Here is a 24,770-nt window from a genome sequence, read left to right on the forward strand (position 1 = left end):
ACCACTTTTACAATGATTGGTGTTGTAGTGAATTGATTGCTGTTTTTAATGTCACATTTGTGTTATTTTTTTTCTTGCCAAACAAGTGGAGGTAAACAACCACACTGTTGACTCTCTTTTGTATAGCACTGTGAATCGGTTTGTCCTAAACAGTCCTCTCTCATATGTAGTTTTTGGAAAGTCTGATAAATTTTGGTGGCGGCTGCCCAGACAGCAACATAATGTGGCCCAGATCCGGCCCACATCTGATACATGTGGGTTACACATGGACCAGATGTGGGTCAGATCTGGGCCGACATTATGTTTCTGTCAGGGTGATTTCATGGAAAAACGTACCTGTGGGAAAATTTTTGCAAAATATGTACCAATACATACATATCACTGCAGTTTCCAACAGAAATGAACACTAGAGGAGCACTTTTAATCGTTTTCATACACAGTTATGATTACAAGGTCAGATTATGGATTAATAAAGACTTGTTTTCACGTCTCCATGCACAATATTATGTTATGATCTCAAAGCACTTTTTACGAAAGTGCATGATTTGTAAACAAATACATTTTGGACATCGCTTAACCAGCTCCACATGTTTCGCTTTTCTAACGTAACAAGGTTGCTCTCCTGATACGGAATTGTGCTTAGGATGCGGAAGCCTTGGGTACGAATCCCGTGAAACATGACTCACGATAAAGGAGCTCAAAGATGAGAGATCAAAATCAAGATAAAATGGCATGACTACAAATGCTTTTTATGTCACATTTGCTTTTGTTAACACTATTGGAAAGGTTTAGGTGTAGTGTTGGTGGTAGATTATTTTAAAACGTAATGGAGCATTAAGCTTAGCACAAATCACCGGAGACTTTTTAAATCAGAACTGCGATGATACATATAAAACCAACATAATAAAAACATACCATATTCACGTTCATCTGTTTCGGAAAAAAACTGAACATGCTTTTAGCCCCACTCAGTGGACATTTCACATTGAAACTGTCACGAAACGTACATGGCACAAATGCACAAATGTTCCCACAGGTACGTTTTTCTAATGAGCTTGGGCTGGGTAAATCAGTTTGTTCAGATGGTTCTGGTAAATAAACATTGCAAAAAAACAACAAAAAAAAATAAAACTTGTAGCTTGACAATTAACAAAAGTATTTGAAACTCTACATCTGTACTGCTATACACCACAAAAATAGGGCACATCAATAGAGTTTGCCTTTAGCATTTTTATCAAATATTATGGTATTAAATTAAGTATACTTATCAACATCTCTCAACTCTTAAAAGGCAGCATAATTTTGCCTACCTACCTTTTAAAACAGCCTGTAGAGCCGAGCATGCCTATGGTATAATAGGTTATAATACAGCCTATAACCTAAAATAGCCTTAAAATGTTATCTAGGTAAGAAGCTCACTAGGGTTTGGAGCTGATAAATGAAAAACAGGACCATAAAAACTTTCCCAAAGCTCTTTGCTCAGTAGCAGAGCCTTTCTAAACACCCTGTCACAGGCTGTTTTACAGGATTGTGTAAACTACTTGTGGAATAATGGACTTTTACGGTCCGTGTGGTCCAGGTGTTAATAACATGCTGACCGCTTACTACGTCCATCTGTTTCTGTGGAGAAGAGGTTAGGGGTCATAGGGTCAACACAAGTCAATATCTCAGCACATGATATGATGGTAAAAAGCCATTTCAACACCTGGTTGTTATTCTAGAGACTGTACTTAATGGACCATTAAAGCTCTCCTGAGTGTGTTACTCATTCTAAATGAATGAGATTGTGGAATATTCCATTCCTGTGTTACAAGAATGCCAGGAACATAATGTTTTAGACCTACATATTGTAGCTCATGTACCTGTTACATCTTACATCTAAAGACATAAGGCCCTATAGGTGTGTTACATCAATGCATACAGATTGTCTGAGACAGTGAATTAAACCAGCGTCATTTTTGTTTGTCACGACACGCTGAGACCACACAGAGAGTCTTCTGACTGCATTATTGCAATATTAGTGTTAATATAAACTGCACATTTATTAGGCAGTGGTTTGCATTACAGATCTCAACCAGCCAGTTATTTTTAGTGCTTACATGATATTTTAATTTCGTTGGATACTTAAAAAGAATGACACGAGAAACGTGCTGGGAATTGTCGTGTGCTCTGTTAGACTTTATGCACACTAAACTGTTTGTGTTACTGTCAGACATGTTGAGGTTTGAGCGGTAATATGAGTCACAACTGTATTCTTCAGACTTTAATAGGAAGGTTTGAGATGTTACTATTTTAAGCTGGTATGCAGCAGGGGTGATGATTTCAACATACCCACAATAAGATATTAATAGATCACAGTTGAGTAGATTTGATCTCACATTAAAGTTGGTCTTCATTAAGGTGCATGCAGTGTCTGTATGCCTAAAAACCCATAAAGAATGGAATTGTCAGGTTTTAGATTGTTGTCTCATGCCTGTACAATAACAAAACCAAGCTGCTAGTTTTCACTTTAATGATAAGGCTTACTGAGCAGAACATTGCAGTGTTTGCAATGCTTGTAACAGAAGGCTTGGAAAAATTGGTGTGTGATATAAAAATATTAGATTGTGAATGATTAAAATGTCTCCACGATCTACCTTCGAAGAGAGATTGTAGTATTGTGCTACAGTGAACAAACATTCTATCCCTGTTCCAACATACTGTACAACACCACATACATTCACATCACGTTTAGCAATGTAGTGCAGGGTTGGGCGTATAAAAGGGTAGACATGGTTAATCTCACGTGACACTGCAGCTTGTTTAATCTTTGAAAAGATTTTGCTCATACACTGTTCTGACATATGCTTTTCTGCAGGCACACCCCTGAAGCAAACACACAGCTGTCACAGCATGAGTACTGAACTAAGTTCTCTTTCACAGTCGGATATGTCTAAATTGAAAATAAACAGCAGGGAGAAAATCGGATGCGTGTCAGTATATTGAATCTGTGCATTAGGTGACAGCAGACAAAAAGAAAATCACACACTGCCCTTGACAAAATAACTTCAGAAGCATCAATGTGTATTATATAGGGGTGTATCAATACATCGATATAGATCGATACATCGATCTAATGTTTAACGATACGATGTATCGATGCAGCGCGTAAAAAACAATACATGTGGGCTATTTATATATTTAAGAGGCATCTTCGTTTTAACACTCTCCACATTTTCACACAATGTCAGATATGCATTATCGCCAACGTGTGCATTCTCGTTTAAACTACCTTTCAGAACTTGTGAAAGACACTCGGGACAGTAGATGGAACGAGCCAGTGCTGAATCTTCAAGAAAGTTTATAATTTGCTCGTGTTTAAAGCTTTGGAAAAAGCAGCGCGCACACATCTCAAACAGTATCTGTTAGATCACAACATAGAATAGAGCGCTATGAATCGTTTTTCACACACACAGTAACTGAAATTTAAAACTGTTAAAAGAAAATGCTCAATAAACTGCTGCATAGGAGCTCTGCGCGCTGTTACTCCGTGTTGCTTCAATCGCATCATTCTGCACACGGGATGCGCATAAGTGTTTTGTGCCGCTCTGTATTGGAGCCTTTATAATACTTTTGCACAATGAAAGAATATTAATAGCCTAGCTTGCTCTGTCCTACCTATAATATGTTGTTGCTTAATTAAAAAGCTGCGCTATACATTTAAAAGAAATGTCTTTTAATTGTATAGTATATACTGTAAATAATAATATTAATAAAAATGTAACTGGTTGTGTAAACTAGGCACATAATACCGAAATATTGATCGATATACCCCTGAATCAAATTGTATCGCAGAACTTTTTGAGGTATCGGAAAATATCTTAGTTTGGCTGTACTGCTCAGTGGCTTGCAAAATAGTCTTAAAAACCAACATAAAAAAGAATCTTGATAAGTTTGTGGATTTGTGATATTTTGTGATATTTTTGCAAAATCACAAACCTCTGATTAGAAAGACGAGGTATACCCAGGTGCGGTGGTTTGAAGATCTATAGAAAACATAATTAACAATTTAACGAAGATCGCTGATGGTAGAATGTCTGGACTTTTTTGCTGCTTCTTTTGGTCAAGAACCACACAGTTTTAGGTGAAGAGCAGCTTGACTGGCAAACCGTAAATACTTAACCGTAAATCGATCAATCATAGATTGTGCTGTTTAGGGGTTGTGTGAGATGAACTACCGTTCAAAGTCTGTGGTCAGTATGATGTTTTAATGTTCCTGAAAGAAGTCTCTTACCAAAGACTTCTTTACTGTATTTTTTTTTACAAAAATACAGTAAAACCAGTAATACTGTAAATTATTAGAATATGCAATTTAAAATAACTGTTTTCTATGTTGATAAGTTTTAAAATGTAATTTATTCCTGTGATGAAAAAGATGAATTTTCAGCATCATTTATCCAGCTTTCAGTGCCACATGATCCTTCAGAAATCACTCTAATATGCTGATTTGCTGCTCAAGAAACATTTATTATTATCAATGTTGAAAAAAAAAAAAGTTGTTTTAATCTTTTTGTGGAAAACGTGATGGAATTTTCTATTATTATTTGATAAATAGAAAGTTCAAAAGAACAACATTATTTGAAACAGAATTTTTTTGTAACAATGTAAAAGTCTTTTTTTTTAAAAACAGAATATCTTACTGGGCAGATTAATAAAATAACAAATGTGTGTCCTTAAATCAGACAATCAGATTAGATCTTGCTAGTTTGAGAAAGTGTTTTCTATCATCTTGTTCAGCTGCAAGGACAGTTTAAGGTAGATTGACTTCATGTCTGCGTCCGTCTGTTGTTTCTGCTCTGCTGTACAGCTGCGTGCGCAAAACAATGTGACATAAAAAGCAGTGGTGTAGCATGTCATTGGAAAAATATAGCTTGTTACTGAAAAAGCTGCATGAGAACAGCTGAATTATTGTCAAGCTACTGAAAAAATGTAATCAAGTTCATAGCTTTGCTACTTTTAACCACTCCTCAACACCGTTGTGCACATATAATTGTGTGTCCATGATTATACATCAATCCACATATAATTGTGTTTGTGTGTGTGAGGTGACTGATGAAGCCGCAGTCAGAAGGCAAGTCATGTGCATGTGTTTGTGTGCAGTCATGTCTCTGGGCAGAGCTCTGTCTCCTGGAGAAGCATTTCAGGGGTCTCTTCGTTTTTGTGCCTCTGATTGGCCACATCCTCTGTGAGCCACGTGCACATGCTACCATCTCCCCCTCCCACCCCTTTAGATGAGAAGTAGCGCGCTGCAGAGGAGACAGTCAGACAGTCATCTTCACCGCATATCAACCTGAGAACTAATAAGACTCGCAGCTACTACCGAACACAATCCTACCAAACTTGTTTCTCCAAAACCGTCTCACAGCATCAGCTATACACATCTGCCACCCTTCTTCGGTGTCGTTAGAGGTGTTTGAGGGTGCCGGGGTGGTAAAATGGGCAGACAAGGGCAGGATGGCAGCGCCGCTCTCCCTGGCATGCGAATGCAGCGCTCGCAGAGCCGGCTTAGCCTTTCTGCCTCCTTCGAGGCACTGGCTGTCTATTTCCCCTGCATGAACTCCTTTGACGAGGCAGACGGAGGTAAGAATGAAGTTACATACCAGGTGTGACGGATGCTTAAATGTCCTTTGTTTGTGAAAGCTTTATTTGTCAGTGCACAATTTGGTCATTAATGGTTTGTGACCATCAGAAAGCCAGAAAGCAGTATATGAGTGATGTATGTTTGTGTCAATGGATGGATGGATAGATGAATGGATGTTTAAAAGCTGACTGGGGGACACACAGGACGTCCTGCTGCTCAGTGGAAGACTGATGCCCCCTGATGGTCATAACATGTATTTTTCAAGCATTTCATTCAGTAATTGTGAGTCATGTTTTTTTTTTTCTTAAAGGGTAAAATGTGTAATGTATTCCGGTGTTAAAACATTATCTCCAACCCAGTTTGATGAGCAGACAACTATAAGTAAACCATTTATGTTGACTGAAGAGCATGAAAACTGTTGCTCCATGGTTTTTGAGGATTGAATGGTCCAACATGTTGACCTCTGGCTCAGCTCTTCTGGCATCAGTTTGGGATGGGACTATGAGCTTGCCCAACCAATGGCAGATGCATGTAGGGTGGCAGTGTTCTAGTCCAGACCAGCTCATTCAAGTCCGAGTCAAGACAGAGACCTGAAGAGGCTCTGAACAATTCAGACAATGTAAATATTCTTTGGGCTGAATGAAGTCTGGTTTCACGTCGCTGTCACATCACAAACAGTGTGCTCCAGTCCAGAGATACACAGTAACTCAGAGCAGATCATATACATGAGTTGAAGTTCTTAAGACCGGACTCGGTCTGAATTCAAGTCAAGACCAAGTCCATGACAAGACCAAGACCATGAAACTACTCGAGAAGGACTTAAAACACTGTGGGGTGGAAGGGGCGGTCAAAGTGTCACGCGTTTGTCTTTTCTTATTTTCTCATTTTCCCTTCCCCTTGTTGTAACTTTCAGAGGAGGGTAAGAAGAAGAAGCCGGTGCGGCTGGCAATCCAGCGGAGTGTGGAGACGGGTTTAGCCATTGAGATGAAGAGCAGGATGACACGGCAGCCCAGCCGAGAGACCACAGACGATGGTGAAAAGGCAAAACCTGGAAAGTAAGTACTGTAAAAATCTATTTGAAATATGATGGTCCACCTCTCCGTAAATCAAATGATGTTATCACCACCATTGCTGATTGGCTGGTTTTGCGTCAGTTATGATATCTTTAATAAAATGTCTTGCCATTAGCACCTGGTTTACTGATTTTCTGTCCATTATCTATTCAAAGTCTAATCTTCCCTGGAGTGAAGATCTCATCGGACAGCCAGTTCACTGAGTTTTTGGATGGCCTTGGTCCAGCCCAGCTGGCAGGGAGACAGACATTGGCCACGCCTCCAATGGGTTAGTATCATGGGTCTCTATTTTCTTGATTGTTAATATGAACAACTCCCGCTGGTGTTATATAAGAAACTGTCAAAATACTGCTCAAAGTAAACTTCTGTTTTGATGAACATTTAGCGTATGCGTACAGCCGAACACATAGCTTTCATAGTAGAGGTCTTCTTGGGTCCTAAAATCCTGACCCGAATCGCTTCTTACCCGAACCAGACATGCAAAAAGCAAGTGGCTTTTCCTGATGAATCTCATAGCTATAAGATAGATTTTTGTGTGCAAGGTTACAAACAACGTTTGTTCCTTTTCTACGTGCATTTCTCAAAAATGCATTTTTCACATATGCGCAAATACGTACTAAAGTGAGTCAGTCACTCATCACTGTAACCTCGTTACATCCTATAGCTTTTGCCGTAATGTTATTTACCTGACCATAAGATGATTAAAGTTTATTTATTCGGGTCTTCTTGGGACCATTCAGAAAAAGCACATGAATTTTAAATTACCCTAGACCCAAGGCCACTAAAGGCTGAATAATACTTCTGTGTTGAGTGTTCGCAGTAGCTGCGGCGTAGGCTGTGTGTAGCACGCATAGCCTGACATGCACCTCTTCTTCAATTCTACTACGCGTGATTGGTCTGCTAGAACCCCTCCCTCAGGTCAAAAAACTGGCCTGGAGCAAGCGGTGAAAAGTGAGCGTTTTCAACTTCCATAAGAATGAAAAATGCTATGTTTCAGGGGACACGTGCCGTCAAACTGCAACAAAAGTCGTTGCCTATTTTCCGGTCCGACTCTATTGAAGGTTCAACATGGAAATATAAATCAGCTATATACCGAACCTGACCCATGTCCGAGGCACTCGGAGAATGTATAATCTTCAAAACACAAATGAAGAGATTTTTAATGATACATAAGGTTTCTGTCCCTCCATTGAAAGTTGAGGTAACCAAAACTTAGAAGATCCAGAAGGTCTTAAAGTCATTTTAAAACTAATAAATATGAATCAAGCAGTTTAATCCAAGTCTTGTGAAGAGGCACAGTCGCTTTATATGAACACATACAGATGTTGCTCAACCAGAATACATTTTTTGATGCCGAAGGTTGTGGTGGGAAATGCATTTCTGCTCTTGCCCACTAAGTGGCGCTACAACCATAGATTTTCACAAGTTATTGGGTGGACGTATCACAGCTCATTTTCGCAAGAAGCAGTTAAACAGCGCCAGTGGAGATTACAAGAAAAGTACCATAAATATGATTCTTAAAAATCACATTCACATAACCAAATTTAGTAATCAAAAGCCTATGTAAGCATTTGTTGTTTGTGTAATGAAGGCCACCTAGTAAAAGCTGTGCAAGTAAAACCTCACTCCTCTGGCCTCAAGAGGTGCAATATCAACTTACGCTAGAAGCTATGATCCAGCGCACTTACCTCCCATGCCAGAAACGCTGGTTCGAATCCAGCTCAGAGCGTTCCTCAACAGTTCATGTTTTGATAATATTTAAGTGTTAAGACTGTTGATAATCATAACACTGATTAAAAAATCTAAAACCAGTTGAACACTTGGATCGATCACTTCAATAGATGAAACATTTTTATGTAAAACCTTTAAATACATTACAATATTTATAACTTATTAAAATACATTGAGACAGTTGTCCTGAAATGGGCACTTTGCCTTCGCTTGCTCTGTTTAAAACACTCATCATCACCCCCACTATGAAGCTTACTGGACTGTCCCAACCTCCATACGTTAGGAGGCAATCGAGCATCTGAGGCTGACTACTAAAAACAAAGAGAAGTTGCATATGACTTAAATCAACTTAAAATATTCAGATTTAAATCGTAAAAGTGTGTAGATAATGAAGGAATTAAATCATTTACATGCTGTAGTATTTTTGTCATAAAAATGTAATATAATTGTTAAATAGTGGACCTCGGTGAAATAGCGTTGACCAATGCCTACTCTCAAATTACAGCTTTTTACAATACCTGGGATAAAAATGAAAACAACAAAATTCATTCATAAATAAAACAACCAATTAACAGAATAAGAACAATTAATGAAGATAAATATTCATAGGCGGAGCTCCGTAATAATAGCATATTGGCAATTTGGCAAATGATCCTGCGTGTATCTGTGTTTGCTATTTGGAGAGCATTAAAGGTTTCTATTTGCAACGAGTTTTTGCAGCGTTGAGCAGTGTAGCCAATTACAAACATATCTTTTGAATTCTTGAACGCAATGGCCAATCAGTGGTGTTTAAGTAAAAATTCACTCACTGCTTAAAGCCAGAGTTTTTGTCCAGTGCTGAGTTCTGCACAATCGCAAATCCTCTCATTAAAACAAAGTGTTATGTAAACGAGATTTATTGTGCAGTCTAGACAACTTCATTGATCATTATGTAACTTTGTGAGATCTTTGTGATTTCATTATTTCAATGACTGACGAGTTCAAACAGAGTCAGATGCTTTGCTTGTTTAGTTTATCAAATGTGATGTGCTCTATGTATGTGTGTCTATCATTGTAAAGATGTAAATAAACCTGGACTTTCAATAGAAACACCTCTCAGGTTTCAATAAAAATAAAATAAAACCTGAATAATGGCAACATTTTTGGGTGAATTAATCCTTTAACACATAAATCTGAACCAAAAATGATGACCTTTTTCCCTGCTCTGAGAGTTTGGATTTGGCCTTTCTCCACAGGTGACATCCAGATTGGTATGGTACACAGGAAAGAAAGGCTGGATGTTGAAGTTATTCGAGCTCGAGGCCTGGTGGGCAAACCAGGGAACAAACAGACTCCAGGTACATCTCATTACTCAATCTGATCATGACACAATATAGCTTTTTAAAGTCTGTTTCTTTAGATATATCTGTAATGTCTTCATGGACTATTTTGTGAGGTTTATATGTAAAACCCTGGAATCTTCCATTTGCAGCACCTTATGTAAAAGTATATCTGCTGGACAATGGGAAATGCATCAACAAAAAGAAAACACGGACAGCGAGAAAAACTCTGGATCCTCTTTATCAACAGCAGCTTCAGTTTGAGGAGAACCCTGAGGGGAAGGTTTTACAGGTAACACCAGCATCTTATTTGCTCATTTTACTAAGTATGAACAGTATGTAAGGCAAAAAAGTATGGTAGAGAGTGCATACTTGAAAGTGTCATGAAAGACTTAATTGTCATGGAAATAATGTCACAAAATCGTAACCGTCCTAAAAATAGGCTTACTTTTCGTTATGCCAAATGTAATTTCTTTCTTAGTTTTTTCTTTTGATTTGGGATTAAAATGTGACCTGGACATGTTTTCACCACATTAATGTATTATTATAGTTTTTATTAATATTTTGAATTAGTTTTTAATCATTTTAACATTTCCAGTTTTCATTTTAATTTAAGTTGAATTTTTAGTAAATTTGTTACGTGCTTTTGTCATTTTTTTTAATATTTCTATTTAGCTTTAATTTATTTTTATTTTAGTTTTAGTAATGTTAGTACTTTAAATGATTACATTTCAGTTATTTGCCAAGTTTCTCATTTTAATTTAACTTTTTCATCTAATATTTATAATTTATTTTATTTCAGCTTTATTTAAAATCACAAAAAAAATGTTTTATAGTTTAAAGTGTTAGATCACCCAAAAATGAAAATTCTGTCATTCATTTTTCACCCTCATGTCGTTCCACACCCGTAAGACCTTTGTTCATCTTCGGATCACAAATTAAGATATTTCTGATAAAATCTGATAGCTCAGTGAGGCCTCCATTGACAGCGAGATAATTTACACTTTCAGATGCCCAGAAAGCTACTAAAGACATATTTTAAACCAGTTCATGTGACTACAGTGGTTCAACCTTAATGTTATGAAGCGACGAGGATACTTTTTGTGCGCCAAAAAAACGACTTTATTCAACAATATCTAGTGATGGGCGATTTCAAAACACTGCTTCGTGAAGCTTCGAAGCTTTACAAATCTTTTGTTTCGAATCAGTTGTTCGGAGCGTGTATCAAACTGCCAAGTCACGTGATTTCAGTAAACAAGGCTTTGTTACGTCATAAGTGTTTCGAAACGTTTCGAAATTTCAATGGTTCAAACTGCCAAATTTCTTTGGCAGTTTGATACACGCTCCGAACCACTGATTCGAAGCAAAAGATTCGTAAAGCTTTAAAGCTTCATGAAGCAATGTTTTGAAATCGCACATCACTAGATATTGTTGAAAAAGAAATTATTTAGTTTTTTTGGCGCACAAAAAGTATTCTCGTCACTTCATAACATTAAGGTTGAACCACTGTAGATACATGAACTGTTTTAAATATGTCTTTAGTAGCTTTCTGGGCATCTGAAAGTGTAAATTATCTTGCTGTCAATGGAGGCCTCACTGAACCATCAGATTTTATCAAAAATATCTTAATTTGTGTTCCGAAGATGAACGATGGTCGTACGGGTGTGAAACGACATGAGGGTGAGTAATTAAAGACAGAATTTTTATTTTTGGGTGAACTAACCCTTTAAGTTCATGATAATGCACTACATCTCCTGAAACTCTTTGACTAATCATGTCTTTCCTTACAGATTATTGTTTGGGGGGACTATGGACGCATGGACCACAAGTCCTTCATGGGAGCCGCCCAGATCCTGTTAGACGATTTAGAGCTGACCAACATGGTGATTGGCTGGTACAAGCTTTTCCCTCCCACCTCATTGGTGGACCCAACCTTGGCACCTTTAAGTAGTAAACCTCCAGATTCAGGCCTGGACAGTTCCAACGTTCGGTCGTAGCGGCACGAGGAGGTGAGCGGTAGAGAGAGGCGTGAGTAGCTCCAGCTACTGACAGAGAAGAGAGGGTCTCGACGGGTCACGTCCTGGTTACACTGCATGCTTGATGTTGTGTCCTCTGAGCCCGTGCAACAAGAGGCGAGGAAAAAAACCTGCGTCCTTCTGCCAAAAAAATAAACGAAAAGAAATTGTATGCTGCTGTCACACGCAGGGAAAGAACGCCACAGGAAGTCTCTCCATTCAGCTGAAGAGATTCAGCCAGGGATTCGGCAGAGTCTGACTCTTAACCGTAGGAAAAGGAAGACACTGTTCTACTCTGGCTGTTTATTCTCTGTTGTATTCAAAGAGATGTCAGTGTTTCTTACATTGAACTTGATGCGTTGAAGCCATTACCGTAAGCCAAGCTGTCAAAAGATCTATAAAAAGAGAAGCGCTTGGCTAAGATGGAACAGAAAGGGTAACCTAGGAGAGATGACGTCCTCATGGGAATGACCCTACATCAAGCCCGATCTCCAGTGGATCGATTTTCAAAGTTCGCTGATGAGGAAATGGATATGGCCAGAGATCCTGTTTGATTCAGGAAACAACACAATTCTGAAAAAAATAAAAAATAAATAAATAAATAATGGACCTTTTTGTGCTCCGGTATGATGTTCTCTTTGTTGATGTACTGTATGATTTTTTTTTTTTTTTTTCTTTTTCTTTCTTTTTTTTTTTTTTGCATGGATGCAAAGTTGTTTTTAAAAAAAATCTAGTTATTTTCCTCGAGACTTGCAAAAAAAATAAAAAAAGAAAGAGAGGAAGAAACTTATTTAAGGATGACCAGATCAGCCATTTTCAACAGTTTGTATTATTTTTAATATGAAATTCTCTAGTGCATGATTTTCAAAGGGACTGAATGCAAAATGATAATGATGTGATTGTCATCCTTTAGAATATTCTTCTGTATTTTTACAGATCTTGGTTACAGGTGTGGCCTGGTGAGACTTTGTATCTCATATTATTCACGGGAAAAAAAAAGAAATGGTTGAGGAAAACAATAAATGTACAATATTTATTTCGATATAAAAACATAACATGAAAATTGTACATTTCTCCCTTCAAATGCAGCCATAATTGTGTTCATGTGGAGACAGAGCTGTAGATTATCGTATGGGTCTGTCATGATTCCACTGTGTTCCGTTACACTAGAATGGCTCATTCATTCAAAGCAAGCATGTTGAAAAGGGTCTGCAACATGGATTGAGCACACCGTCTGAGTAATACAGCATGTTTTGATAGAGACATCTGGGAATTTTTCGCAGTTTTATGTACAGTGCATGTGGACCAGAGGCTCTGTCGTCCCCCCGATCCAGTGGCGTCCACGGATTCAGGTCGGGGTCGAGGTTTTGTGGCCGACGGTTCAGACATTAAACGCAACATTCCACCTCTTGGCACTCATCTTATCTTGAAGTTTTGAAAAGAAAAAAAAGGAAAAGAGAATCAAACAGACAAAAGAAAACTAAAAAACATGGGGGGAAACGTCAAGAAGAAAATTTATATTTATTCAAGGTTGACTTGAAAAGGTTGCAAGTATATTTTATTTTATTATTGTTATAAAGAAAATGTTATAAAAAAGGATCCCATTGGATGGTGCTGTACAAGTCTCTGAACTCAGAGTGGACTGGACAATATTTATACACGTGTTATTCAACACATCAGACACTGGTTGTCGAATGAGGAGTGAGTCACAGTTCGTGGAGATGGGAAAATTGCCACACAATATGAATTTTTAATTGTTTCTTGTTTTGAGAGAATAAAATTCATTTACTAATTCCTGGTTTTGTCTGCTATTGTTCACCAGACCTGCTCACTCACTTAAAACCCATTGTGAAGGCCACATTACTACAACATGACCTGCTACAGCTTAAAGGGTTAGTTCACCCAAAAATGAAAATTCTGTCATTTATTACTCACCCTCATGGCGTTCAACAACACCGGAAAGACCTTCGTTAATATTCGGAACACAAATTAAGATATTTTTGTTGAAATCCGATGGCTCAGTGAGGCCTCCATAGCCAGCAATGACATTTCCTCTCTCAAGATCCATTAATGTACAAAAAACATATTTAAATCAGTTCATGTGAGTACAGTGGTTCAATATTAATATTATAAAGCAACGAGAATATTTTTGGTGCGCCAAAAAAAACAAAATAACGACTTATATAGTGATGGCCGATTTCAAAACACTGCTTCAGGAAGCTTTGGCGCATTATGAATCAGCGTATCAAATTATGATTCGGATCTCTTGTCAAACCGCCAAACTGCTGAAATCATGTGACTTTGGCGCTCTGAACCGCTGATTTGACACGCTGATTCATAACGCTCCGAAGCTTCCTGAAGCAGTGTTTTGAAATCGGCCATCACTATATAAGTCGTTATTTAGTTTTTTTTTTGGCGCACCAAAAATATTCTCGTCGCTTTATAATATTAATATTGAACCACTGTACTCACATGAACTGATTTAAATATGTTTTAGTACATTAATGGATCTTGAGAGAGGAAATGTCATTGCTGGCTATGGAGGCCTCACTGAGCCATCAGATTTCAACAAAGATATCTTAATTTGTGTTCCAAAGATTAACAAAGGTCTTATGGGTGTGGAATGGCATGAGGGTGAGTGATAAATGACATTATTTTCATTTTTGGGTGAACTAACCCTTTAAAATACCAAAACATTTACTTTCATGGATTGCAGGATTCTCATTTAGGTCAAAATACCAATTTAAAAATTGAACATTACACTGAAGATGAAGTGCATAGAGAATTCCAAAGAAGGGTTCAAATTGGTTCGTTTTACACAGTAATAAAATTAACGAAATAGTAAAATATGTTGTTATCCTTATAATTTGACTTGCCCTGTAACATATTTACATATAAGTTTAGCATGTGCTAGCTAGATGATGATGGATCAGCCAATTTGTTATTATAGGAAATAAATAGAAACATTTGCTAATTTATTTGTTATAGCACAAAATGTAAAATATTAAAAGAGGGGTAAGATGGTCCCTAGTGGGCAAAGTTGGCCCCCTTCCTAGAGTAAGAAGCCCCCCCATCCCCCCAGATTTCAGATGAAATGACAAAATAAAAAATAACGTAGCGATTCAACAAAAGTGCTGATGTGAGATGAGATTTTGTCATATATGGTCAGGAGAAAAAAAATAAGGTGGGGGTCATCTTGTGCCAAGGGGCATCTTCCTCTTGTTACCCTATATCCTCATCTAAAGTTCCATTTTTCATAAAGACAATTTTCAGTAATGTGGTTTTCCACTCGTCCATATACTGAGCAAATTAATTACATTGAATACAAAAACACATTTACAGAGTTATCAAGAAAAAAAGTTGATCACTGGATTTGATCTGGACCAGGTCACAGAAAACATTTTTTCAGATCTCAAGTTAGCAAAGACACTACCAAATATAACATTTGTGCCTCGCTAATGGTCATTAATATGGCGGATGTGCAGAAAAGTCACGTGATTGAAACATGATTAGAGAGTAATTGTTTTATTGTTTTTAAAAAGCCTTACATTGACATGATAAAGACATTAAAGTAATGTCAGGGGAGTGAATGTGTGTTAAAGTGGAAATTAAACAGTCAAGTTAACATTATTTAGTAAATTGATTTCCACTCTAATCAAAAATGATAAAACAAACACAACATTAACCATTTAAAAGCAAAAAAAAAGAAGCTTTTGTAGCACTAGGGCGCCGCCATCTTGCAGTAGCCTACTACAACATGTGACATCACAGGGTTGGTTGGCTCCTTTGGATTAATGAAGATTATTATCGTTTTGATTCTTGTCTTCGATTTTTCTGCTTAGTTGCTGTAATCGTTACTAGTAATCAGTGTTAGGCAGTAACTAGTTACAGTAATAATATTACTTTTTGCAGTAACTAGTAGTGTAACTACAAACCCGATTCCAAAAAAGTTGGGACACTGTACAAATTGTGAATAAAAAAGGAATGCAATAATTTACAAATCTCATAAACTTATATTTTATTCACAATAGAATATAGATAACATATCAAATGTTGAAAGTGAGACATTTTGAAATGTCATGCCAAATATTGGCTCATTTTGGATTTCATGAGAGCTACACATTCCAAAAAAGTTGGGACAGGTAGCAATAAGAGGCCGGAAAAGTTAAATGTACATATAAGGAACAGCTGGAGGACCAATTTGCAACTTATTAGGTCAATTGGCAACATGATTGGGTATAAAAAGAGCCTCTCAGAGTGGCAGTGTCTCTCAGAAGTCAAGATGGGCAGAGGATCACCAATTCCCCCAATGCTGCGGCGAAAAATAGTGGAGCAATATCAGAAAGGAGTTTCTCAGAGAAAAATTGCAAAGAGTTTGAAGTTATCATCATCTACAGTGCATAATATCATCCAAAGATTCAGAGAATCTGGAACAATCTCTGTGTGTAAGGGTCAAGGCCGGAAAACCATACTGGATGCCCGTGATCTTCGGGCCCTTAGACGGCACTGCATCACATACAGGAATGCTACTGTAATGGAAATCACAACATGGGCTCAGGAATACTTCCAGAAAACATTGTCGGTGAACACAATCCACCATGCCATTCGCCGTTGCCGGCTAAAACTCTATAGGTCAAAAAAGAAGCCATATCTAAACATGATCCAGAAGCGCAGGCGTTTTCTCTGGGCCAAGGCTCATTTAAAAGGGACTGTGGCAAAGTGGAAAACTGTTCTGTGGTCAGACAAATCAAAATTTTAAGTTCTTTTTGGAAAACTGGGACGCCATGTCATCCGGACTAAAGAGGACAAGGACAACCCAAGTTGTTATCAGCGCTCAGTTCAGAAGCCTGCATCTCTGATGGTATGGGGTTGCATGAGTGCGTGTGGCATGGGCAGCTTACACATCTGGAAAGGCACCATCAATGCTGAAAGGTATATCCAAGTTCTAGAACAACATATGCTCCCACCCAGACGTCGTCTCTTTCAGGGAAGACCTTGCATTTTCCAACATGACAATGCCAGACCACATACTGCATCAATTACAACATCATGGCTGCATAGAAGAAGGATCCGGGTACTGAAATGGCCAGCCTGCAGTCCAGATCTTTCACCCATAGAAAACATTTGGCGCATCATAAAGAGGAAGATGTGACAAAGAAGACCTAAGACAGTTGAGCAACTAGAAGCCTGTATTAGACAAGAATGGGACAACATTCCTATTCCTAAACTTGAGCAACTTGTCTCCTCAGTCCCCAGACGTTTGCAGACTGCTATAAAAAGAAGAGGGGATACCACACAGTGGTAAACATGGCCTTGTCCCAACTTTTTTGAGATGTGTTGATGCCATGAAATTTAAAATCAACTTGTTTTTCCCTTAAAATGATACATTTTCTCAGTTTAAACATTTGATATGTCATCTATGTTGTATTCTGAATAAAATATTGAAATTTGAAACTTCCACATCATTGCATTCCTTTTTTATTCACAATTTGTACAGTGTCCCAACTTTTTTGGAATCGGGTTTGTAATTACTAATAAGATTTCAGTACAGTTACCATCCATAAAACAGCTTAGTTACTTAGTTACTTTTGATGTCTCAACTCCTACTGATTTGAAATCCAACAATCCAATAATTCCTAGATTTATTTTCATAATTTTCACAATTCGCACAGGCACATGAATCACCACCCTGTTGAAAAAACCAGCATATGCTGGTTAGGTATGTTTTGAAGCATGGAAGCTGGTTTGAGCTGGTTTATGCTGGTCCTTAGCTGGTCATGAGCTGGTTTAACCTGGTCAAGTGCTGGTCCTAAGCAACTAGCTCCAGCTTAGGACCAGCATTTGACTGGCTTAAACCAGCTTTTTATGGACCGGATGAATGATTATTGTGGCCTGTACTTTCCTGATCAGGCATTATCTCCCAAGTATCTTTGAAATGTATGTGGGGAGCACATTATGGAGTCTGCATATTGTTAAGATTGACTTTTACAATTGTGTGTTTGATCGATTCAGATGCTACTATTGACCCCTGTACAACCCCTTAACCAACCCTTAAACCTACCACCAAACCTGTCCCTAACCTTACCCGTATCCCACCTCAACAGCAGCAAAAGTGTTTTGCAATAGAACATGAACACACAAGTACATACCTATTTTTTTCTCATTTTTTTTTTCTTTTTGACGCAAGTACATACTAGTTAAAGACACCTAATATAAAGTGGGAACAGTCATTCTTATATTGTTCAATTTTCTGTTAAACATCCAGATTACTCATAGCTACCAAACACCTTTTTGCCTTTGTACATTGAAATTGTAAAAAAGTTAATTTAATCTAAATGAAATGTATGAACATGATATGTATGAAAAGTTTTGATTAAAAGTTTTGATGTTAGTTTACAGTTTAGTTTACATATTTAGTCTCTGCATTCATTAATCTACATGTTGATTAGTGTTATAAAAATAATTTAGGAATAATTTATAAAAATGCCTAGGGCTTCAACTAATATATTTTGATAATTGATTAATCTATAAATCTTTTCCTCTATTAATTGTATAAAAAGGTATTGGCTATTTGATTCATTGGCAAATATATATATATATATATATATTAATAGAAAAAATATTATTCGAAATCCAATGTGGCCCTCTAAACAAGCAGCAATCTGAAGCCTATAAAAACTGTATGTATTAAGTATTATAATAGTGAATGTATCTATGTATGCTGGCTAATATCTCTGGCTTCATTGGAACAAAGAGGTATATATTATTGTAAAATGTAAAATAGCCTGCTTTATGATACATATCTCTGCAATTTCCAAGAGAAATGCCCACTGTGTGGCGCTAAAAGCACTACAGGTTGATTGCATTTTTTTTTTTTTTTTTTTTTTTTACTACAACCATTTTCTCACTACTTACTAGGTCATTTTTTCAAAACTCTTCACACATTGAGCATAACAGCAGTCTTTGTGGGTTAAACTGTAGACCATCTTATCATTGATGCATTTCAGTGACTACTTTCAAATTACATGAATTCTTTTCTCACATAGACACAAACACCATCAAAACCCACAGGCCAGTTTGCATATTTACATACTGTTTTCAAAACTGATAAACCTGTTCAAAACCTAACATAGTACAAAAGACAGCAATTTGCTACATTTCTACCCTATTGAAAGCATATTTTGAATCTAAAAAATTAAGTACTATCAAACAATTACAGTGGGTACGGAAAGTATTCAGACCCCCTTAAATTTTTCACTCTTTGTTATATTGCAGCCATTTGCTAAAATCATTTAAGTTCATTTTTTTTCCTCATTAATGTACACACAGCACCCCATATTGACAGAAAAACACAGAATTGTTGACATTTTTGCAGATTTATTAAAAAAGAAAAACTGAAATATCACATGGTCCTAAGTATTCAGACCCTTTGCTCAGTATTTAGTAGAAGCACCCTTTTGGTCTAATACAGTCATGAGTCTTTTTGGGAAAGATGCAACAAGTTTTTCACACCTGGATTTGGGAATCCTCTGCCATTCCTCCTTGCAGATCCTCTCCAGTTCTGTCAGGTTGGATGGTAAATGTTGGTGGACAGCCATTTTTAGGTCTCCCCAGAGATGCTCAATTGGGTTTAAGTCAGGGCTCTGGCTGGGCCATTTAAGAACAGTCACGGAGTTGTTGTGAAGCCACTCCTTCATTATTTTAGCTGTGTGCTTAGGGTCATTGTCTTGTTGGAAGGTAAACCTTCGGCCCAGTCTGAGGTCCTGAGCACTCTGGAGAAGGTTTTCGTCCAGGATATCCCTGTACTTGGCCGCATTCATCTTTCCCTCGATTGCAACCAGTCGTCCTGTCCCTGCAGCTGAAAAACACCCCCACAGCATGATGCTGCCACCACCATGCTTCACTGTTGGGACTGTATTGGACAGGTGATGAGCAGTGCCTGGTTTTCTCCACACATACCGCTTAGAATTAAGGCCAAAAAGTTCTATCTTGGTCTCATCAGACCAGAGAATCTTATTTCTCACCATCTTGGAGTCCTCCATGCGGGCTTTCATGTGTCTTGCACTGAGGAGAGGCTTCCGTCGGGCCACTCTGCCATAAAGCCCCGACTGGTGGAGGGCTGCAGTGATGGTTGACTTTCTACAACTTTCTCCCATCTCCCAACTGCATCTCTGGAGCTCAGCCACAGTGATCTTTGGGTTCTTCTTTACCTCTCTCACCAAGGCTCTTCTCCCCCGATGGCTCAGTTTGGCCGGACAGCCAGCTCTAGGAAGGGTTCTGGTCATCCCAAACGTCTTCCATTTAAGGATTATGGAGGCCACTGTGCTCTTAGGAACCTTAAGTGCAGCAGAAATTTTTTTGTAACCTTGGCCAGATCTGTGCCTTGCCACAATTCTGTCTCTGAGCTCTTCAGGCAGTTCCTTTGACCTCATGATTCTCATTTGCTCTGACATGCACTGTGAGCTGTAAGGTCTTATATAGACAGGTGTGTGGCTTTCCTAATCAAGTCCAATCAGTATAATCAAACACAGCTGGACTCAAATGAAGGTGTAGAACCATCTCAAGGATGATCAGAAGAAATGGACAGCACCTGAGTTAAACATATGAGTGTCACAGCAAAGGGTCTGAATACTTAGGATCATGTGATATTTTGGTTTTTTTTTTTTAAATAAATCTGCAAAAATGTCAACAATTCTGTGTTTTTCTGTCAATATGGGGTGCTGTGTGTACATTAATGAGGAAAAAAAGTGAACTTAAATGATTTTAGCAAATGGCTGCAATATAACAAAGAGTGAAAAATTTAAGGGGGTCTGAATACTTTCCGTACCCACTGTATATGTAACTCAACCCATAGACATGTTCAATTTCATTACTATCCATGCAAAAGGGGAAGCTTAGGAATAATTTTGTTCTGTAGTGTAAACATGGACCATATACTGCAGTGCATTCTAAACAGTAGAGTATCATTGTTTTGTAAAGAACTTTTATAAAAGAAAACATTGTGTAATGCTATCTGTTGTTAGTGTTTTAGGCCATTGATTTATGAGTAAGAAAGTGTGTTTGTTGGATAATCTTTACAAGTGTTATGGAAACATGTACTAGTTTTTCACAATTGCTATGACACATTTCTTGAAACCTTCACCCATTTTCTCACAACTTTAAACACAAAACCACTGAATAATAATCATTTTATTTACACACAAAATAAAATAGTTGCATTTCACCTGTTCTCAGAATCAAACAAAGCTTTCAGATCATACACACATCACTCAATATATAAACACTACTGAGCATTCACCAGACACCACATCAAAAAATGGAGAACACAGCATCCAGAGTATGTAGTTACAAAATAAAATGTATATTGAACAAATTTTGGCAGTTATGTAAAAAAATGTATAGTAATCACAACTTGAATATACTGTATGTATCAGCACTTGCATACTGTAAAAATGCAGTAGTCCTGCTGCAAAAGCCCAAAAGGTCAAATAAAACTCTAAATTAAAAGCATGTTACAGTAAAAACTGTGAAATGAAAGTGATAGATTCATTTTGCCTCAGTATCACGTCTTCGTGTTGGGTCATGCCTGAGGACTTTGTCCACATAACAGGCAATGTTGTCTCTTGCCAGGAAAAACCCTTTGGTGTGCTGGATTCGGTCTTGACAACACCACACCTTGCTCCTTCTCGTCCTCATCCTCTTCCTCCTCATCCACCAACTCTTACACATACTCTTCCTCCTCCACCTCTCAGATTATTTCCATCCATTGTTGGTATCAAAATTTTGAGTCGTTGTGTGTAAACGACGACAACATGTTTACCATTTTCCAACACAGTGATGCACAATTTGTGTTTTATTGAGTGAGAATGTATTTTACGGCTGCAACAACTATTTGATAAAATCGATAATGAAAATCATCGACAACGATTCTCATTATTGATTAGTTGGGTCTGCCCACCGTGCACAGAAAACTTCTGCCAGTCGCGTCAAATTACAGCACATTTAATAACGCATTTCTATGGACAAAAATGCATCTAAAAATAGTGGAGGAAACAGAGTGAGCTGCTGCAGGAAAGGTAGGGCCTACGTGATCCAAGCTGCCCAAAACATGAGAATTCTTTATTTTAAGCTTCAAGCTAATTCATTAGCATAATGGCTTGTCCTTTGACAGATGCATGTGCGTCCTCAGCGCAAAACGTTCATTCTACGGCTATAGAGTGCCTCAGGGATGACGTGTTTTTGTAGGCAAAACCCGGAAGCGAGTTAGCATTATAGGACTTCCGGTTCCATCGCCCCGAAGTCAATGGGTTTTTTGAATGGGTTTTTGCTAAATCGCCTGAAATAAGGTCTGTGGTTAACAAAGCCTCTAAATATTTTCACGTTTTGATCTATGACATAAAACACACCAGTTATAACACGCTTGTGATTTTTTAAACCTTTATTGTGTCTTAAAAACGGTGGTTGCTAACAAATTGCTAAAAGGGACTACTTCCTTTGGCGGGGACTTTAGACGTCATCATGACAAACAGGACATTTGGACAGCATTTCTCATGAAAAAGTGGATAAGTATTCATACACAGCACAGATCATAATCAGCGAGCATGTTTTTAAATAAAGTTGTTTTCTAAATAAAGTTTGAGGAAGCTTGGTGGTGGTGACGTTGATCCACGACCATAGTGTGCTGTAGTCCGTTTATAGCCTACTGTTAGCTTTTTATATCTGACAACTTTATTTAGGCTTCAAAATGTATAAATGTTGTGTTAATTTGTAAAGATTATCTTGATAGACAAAACGTGTAAGTGTCATAACCCTTTGTTAAACACAGAGCTTATTTTTTGCGATTTTGCAAAAGTCTATGGGAAAAATGCATAGGCTTTCGATCGCTAACTTCCGGGTTGGCCTTCAAAAACACGTCATCCCTGAGGTAGGCCTACTCTATATCCTTATCTGTAAATGTTACAAATTCACGCGAGGATGAGCCTTTTTGCAAATTTCAATTTTGCATAAAGGCTCATCCTAACAGTCTGCGTTAAACTTTAAACTTTACTGAATGAGCGCCAGCGCGCGCACCCGCGTCAGACAGACGGAACGCAGTAGAGAGGGATATTCAGCGCAGAAATATTCATTTTGCTGAAATATCTGTTGTTTAAAGTTAAATTTAGATTTAAAAGTCAACATGTCATTCAAGTATTTTATGAGAGTAGTAACTGTAAAGGGATAACAACATGTAATTGAATATAAGTGTAAGACGTTTTTTATTTACAGGATAAAGAAATGACAGCAAGAGGTGATTGTGAATAGTGTTTTTTGTCAGTAAAATAAAACATACTAAAATTAGGATTCTTTATCTGATTAATCGAAAAAATAATCGACCAACTAATCGATTATCAAAATAATCATTAGTTGCAGCCCTAATGTATTTAGTTTTTCAAAAAGAGTGCATGAGAATTGTGAATAGTGTCTAACTACCTGAACTTGTTTAAAGTTTTGCCAAAAGTGATTTATTGACAAATATGTTTAGGCCACTGAGCATTTGGTTCAGAGAATAGAGTTTAGTGTTTTAGCAACTGAGAAAAACTGTTAGTGTTTTGGTACTTTTAACACATTTTGAATGTGAAATTAACTGCTGTGCCAAGCTGAAAGTTGTCACCTCTTTTTCAAGAGTTTTGAAAAAGCGCCCTAACCTCAGTGCCGTAAACTTTTTTCAAGAGTTTTGAAAAAGTGACTAAGTATTGAGAAATGTCTTAGTGATTGTTTAAAAAAAATAACATGTAAAAGGCATCAGAAAATTTTAAATTCAGATATTAGTTTAATATTTGATAGAACTACTACTTTTTAATCAGAATAAATCTTTGACTATATTTGTGAAAATTAAACTGGCTTCTGGCTCCACTCAGTGGAAACAGCAGCAAGAATTTACGCATAGTCATGTTTGTTTCCTCACTTTGGTATGTTCCTTTCAGTGTGTCTAGGGCCATCAGGAGACACTGGTGTGGTTTCTTTTCTGCAGCCTACAGACGACTTTTAGAATGCTTCCTCTTTGAAACAAACCAAAATCCAATGACCATTATTGCTCACTTTAGGGGAAAAAAATAAGCCAAACAATCAAGTGGGATGAACACTTTTATTCTCTTGGTGCAGTAAACATTTTTCTTTTTATCTTTATATATATATCTTTTGCATGTGTGTGTGTGTGTGTGTGTGTGTATATAATTATATAGATATATATATATTAACACCGCATTATGAAATGGAAAAAATAAGCACAAGACAGCTGGACATGCTTTTCAAGTAAACGCTATCGAAATGAAAACCAATAAATATACACACTCACACAATTCTCAGTACCAAAACAGTAAGGTTACCAAAAGGTTAACGATAACAAAAAATAAATACAACAAACAAAAGTGGCTGTTATACAATGCAACATCCTTTTAAAAATAGCTCCCTCAGATTATACTCTGTTATAAATAAATGACCCTCGCTCAAATTTGCATGTAACGCACATAGTACCACTGCAGCAGGGACCAAACTCACGCTGAAATGAACAAACGTACCAAATTTTTTGTTCGATATCCAAATTTTTGCAAGCAGTTAAAAGAATAATTTTACTCAAAAGGAAAATTCTGTTATTTGTTCATCTGTTCCAAACCCATCTGACTTTCTTCTATGAAATACAAAATTACTTTGATTGAAGGGTATTTTTTTACTCCTAAAACAAAAAACTTTGCAGAATGTCCAAGCCACTCTTTTCCATACAATAGGAACAAAAAAAAACCCTGAAATAAGTCCATAAGACTTTTGTGTTAATCGTTGAAAAATCACCCTCACCCAATAAACCAGAACCAATGACATTCGATGCCAAATATAACACAATGTACCTTGATACGCCATATGCACATGTACCGTTTTATCATCGTTTTAGATGCCGGACAGCCCGTCACTATTCACTTTCACTGTATAGAAAAAAAGCTTTGAGGACATTATTCAAAATAACTCCACAAATTGCATG

The 24,770-nt window shown here is 37.4% G+C and overlaps 1 protein-coding gene across 17 annotated transcripts in view; it reads left to right on the forward strand.

The window, feature by feature from the left end:
- Nucleotides 1-13,550, forward strand: part of rims2b (regulating synaptic membrane exocytosis 2b) — a 156,592-nt gene extending 143,042 nt beyond the window's left edge. For 16 of the 17 annotated variants that reach the window (XM_051873788.1, XM_051873789.1, XM_051873795.1 and 13 more), the window contains 5 exons: nt 6,534-6,675; nt 6,849-6,961; nt 9,660-9,761; nt 9,896-10,035; nt 11,534-13,550. In XM_051873788.1, coding sequence (XP_051729748.1) covers nt 6,534-6,675; nt 6,849-6,961; nt 9,660-9,761; nt 9,896-10,035; nt 11,534-11,740 — 704 coding nt within the window. In that variant the 3' untranslated portion in view covers nt 11,741-13,550. Of the gene's footprint in view, nt 1-5,280; nt 5,620-6,533; nt 6,676-6,848; nt 6,962-9,659; nt 9,762-9,895; nt 10,036-11,533 lie in introns of those variants that run through there. The other variant, XM_051873805.1, reaches the window with a different exon arrangement.
- Nucleotides 13,551-24,770: the final 11,220 nt, after the last annotated feature.

This window comes from Ctenopharyngodon idella, chromosome 19 (assembly GCF_019924925.1).
Source record: "Ctenopharyngodon idella isolate HZGC_01 chromosome 19, HZGC01, whole genome shotgun sequence".
NCBI classification, from domain to species: Eukaryota; Metazoa; Chordata; class Actinopteri; order Cypriniformes; family Xenocyprididae; genus Ctenopharyngodon; species Ctenopharyngodon idella.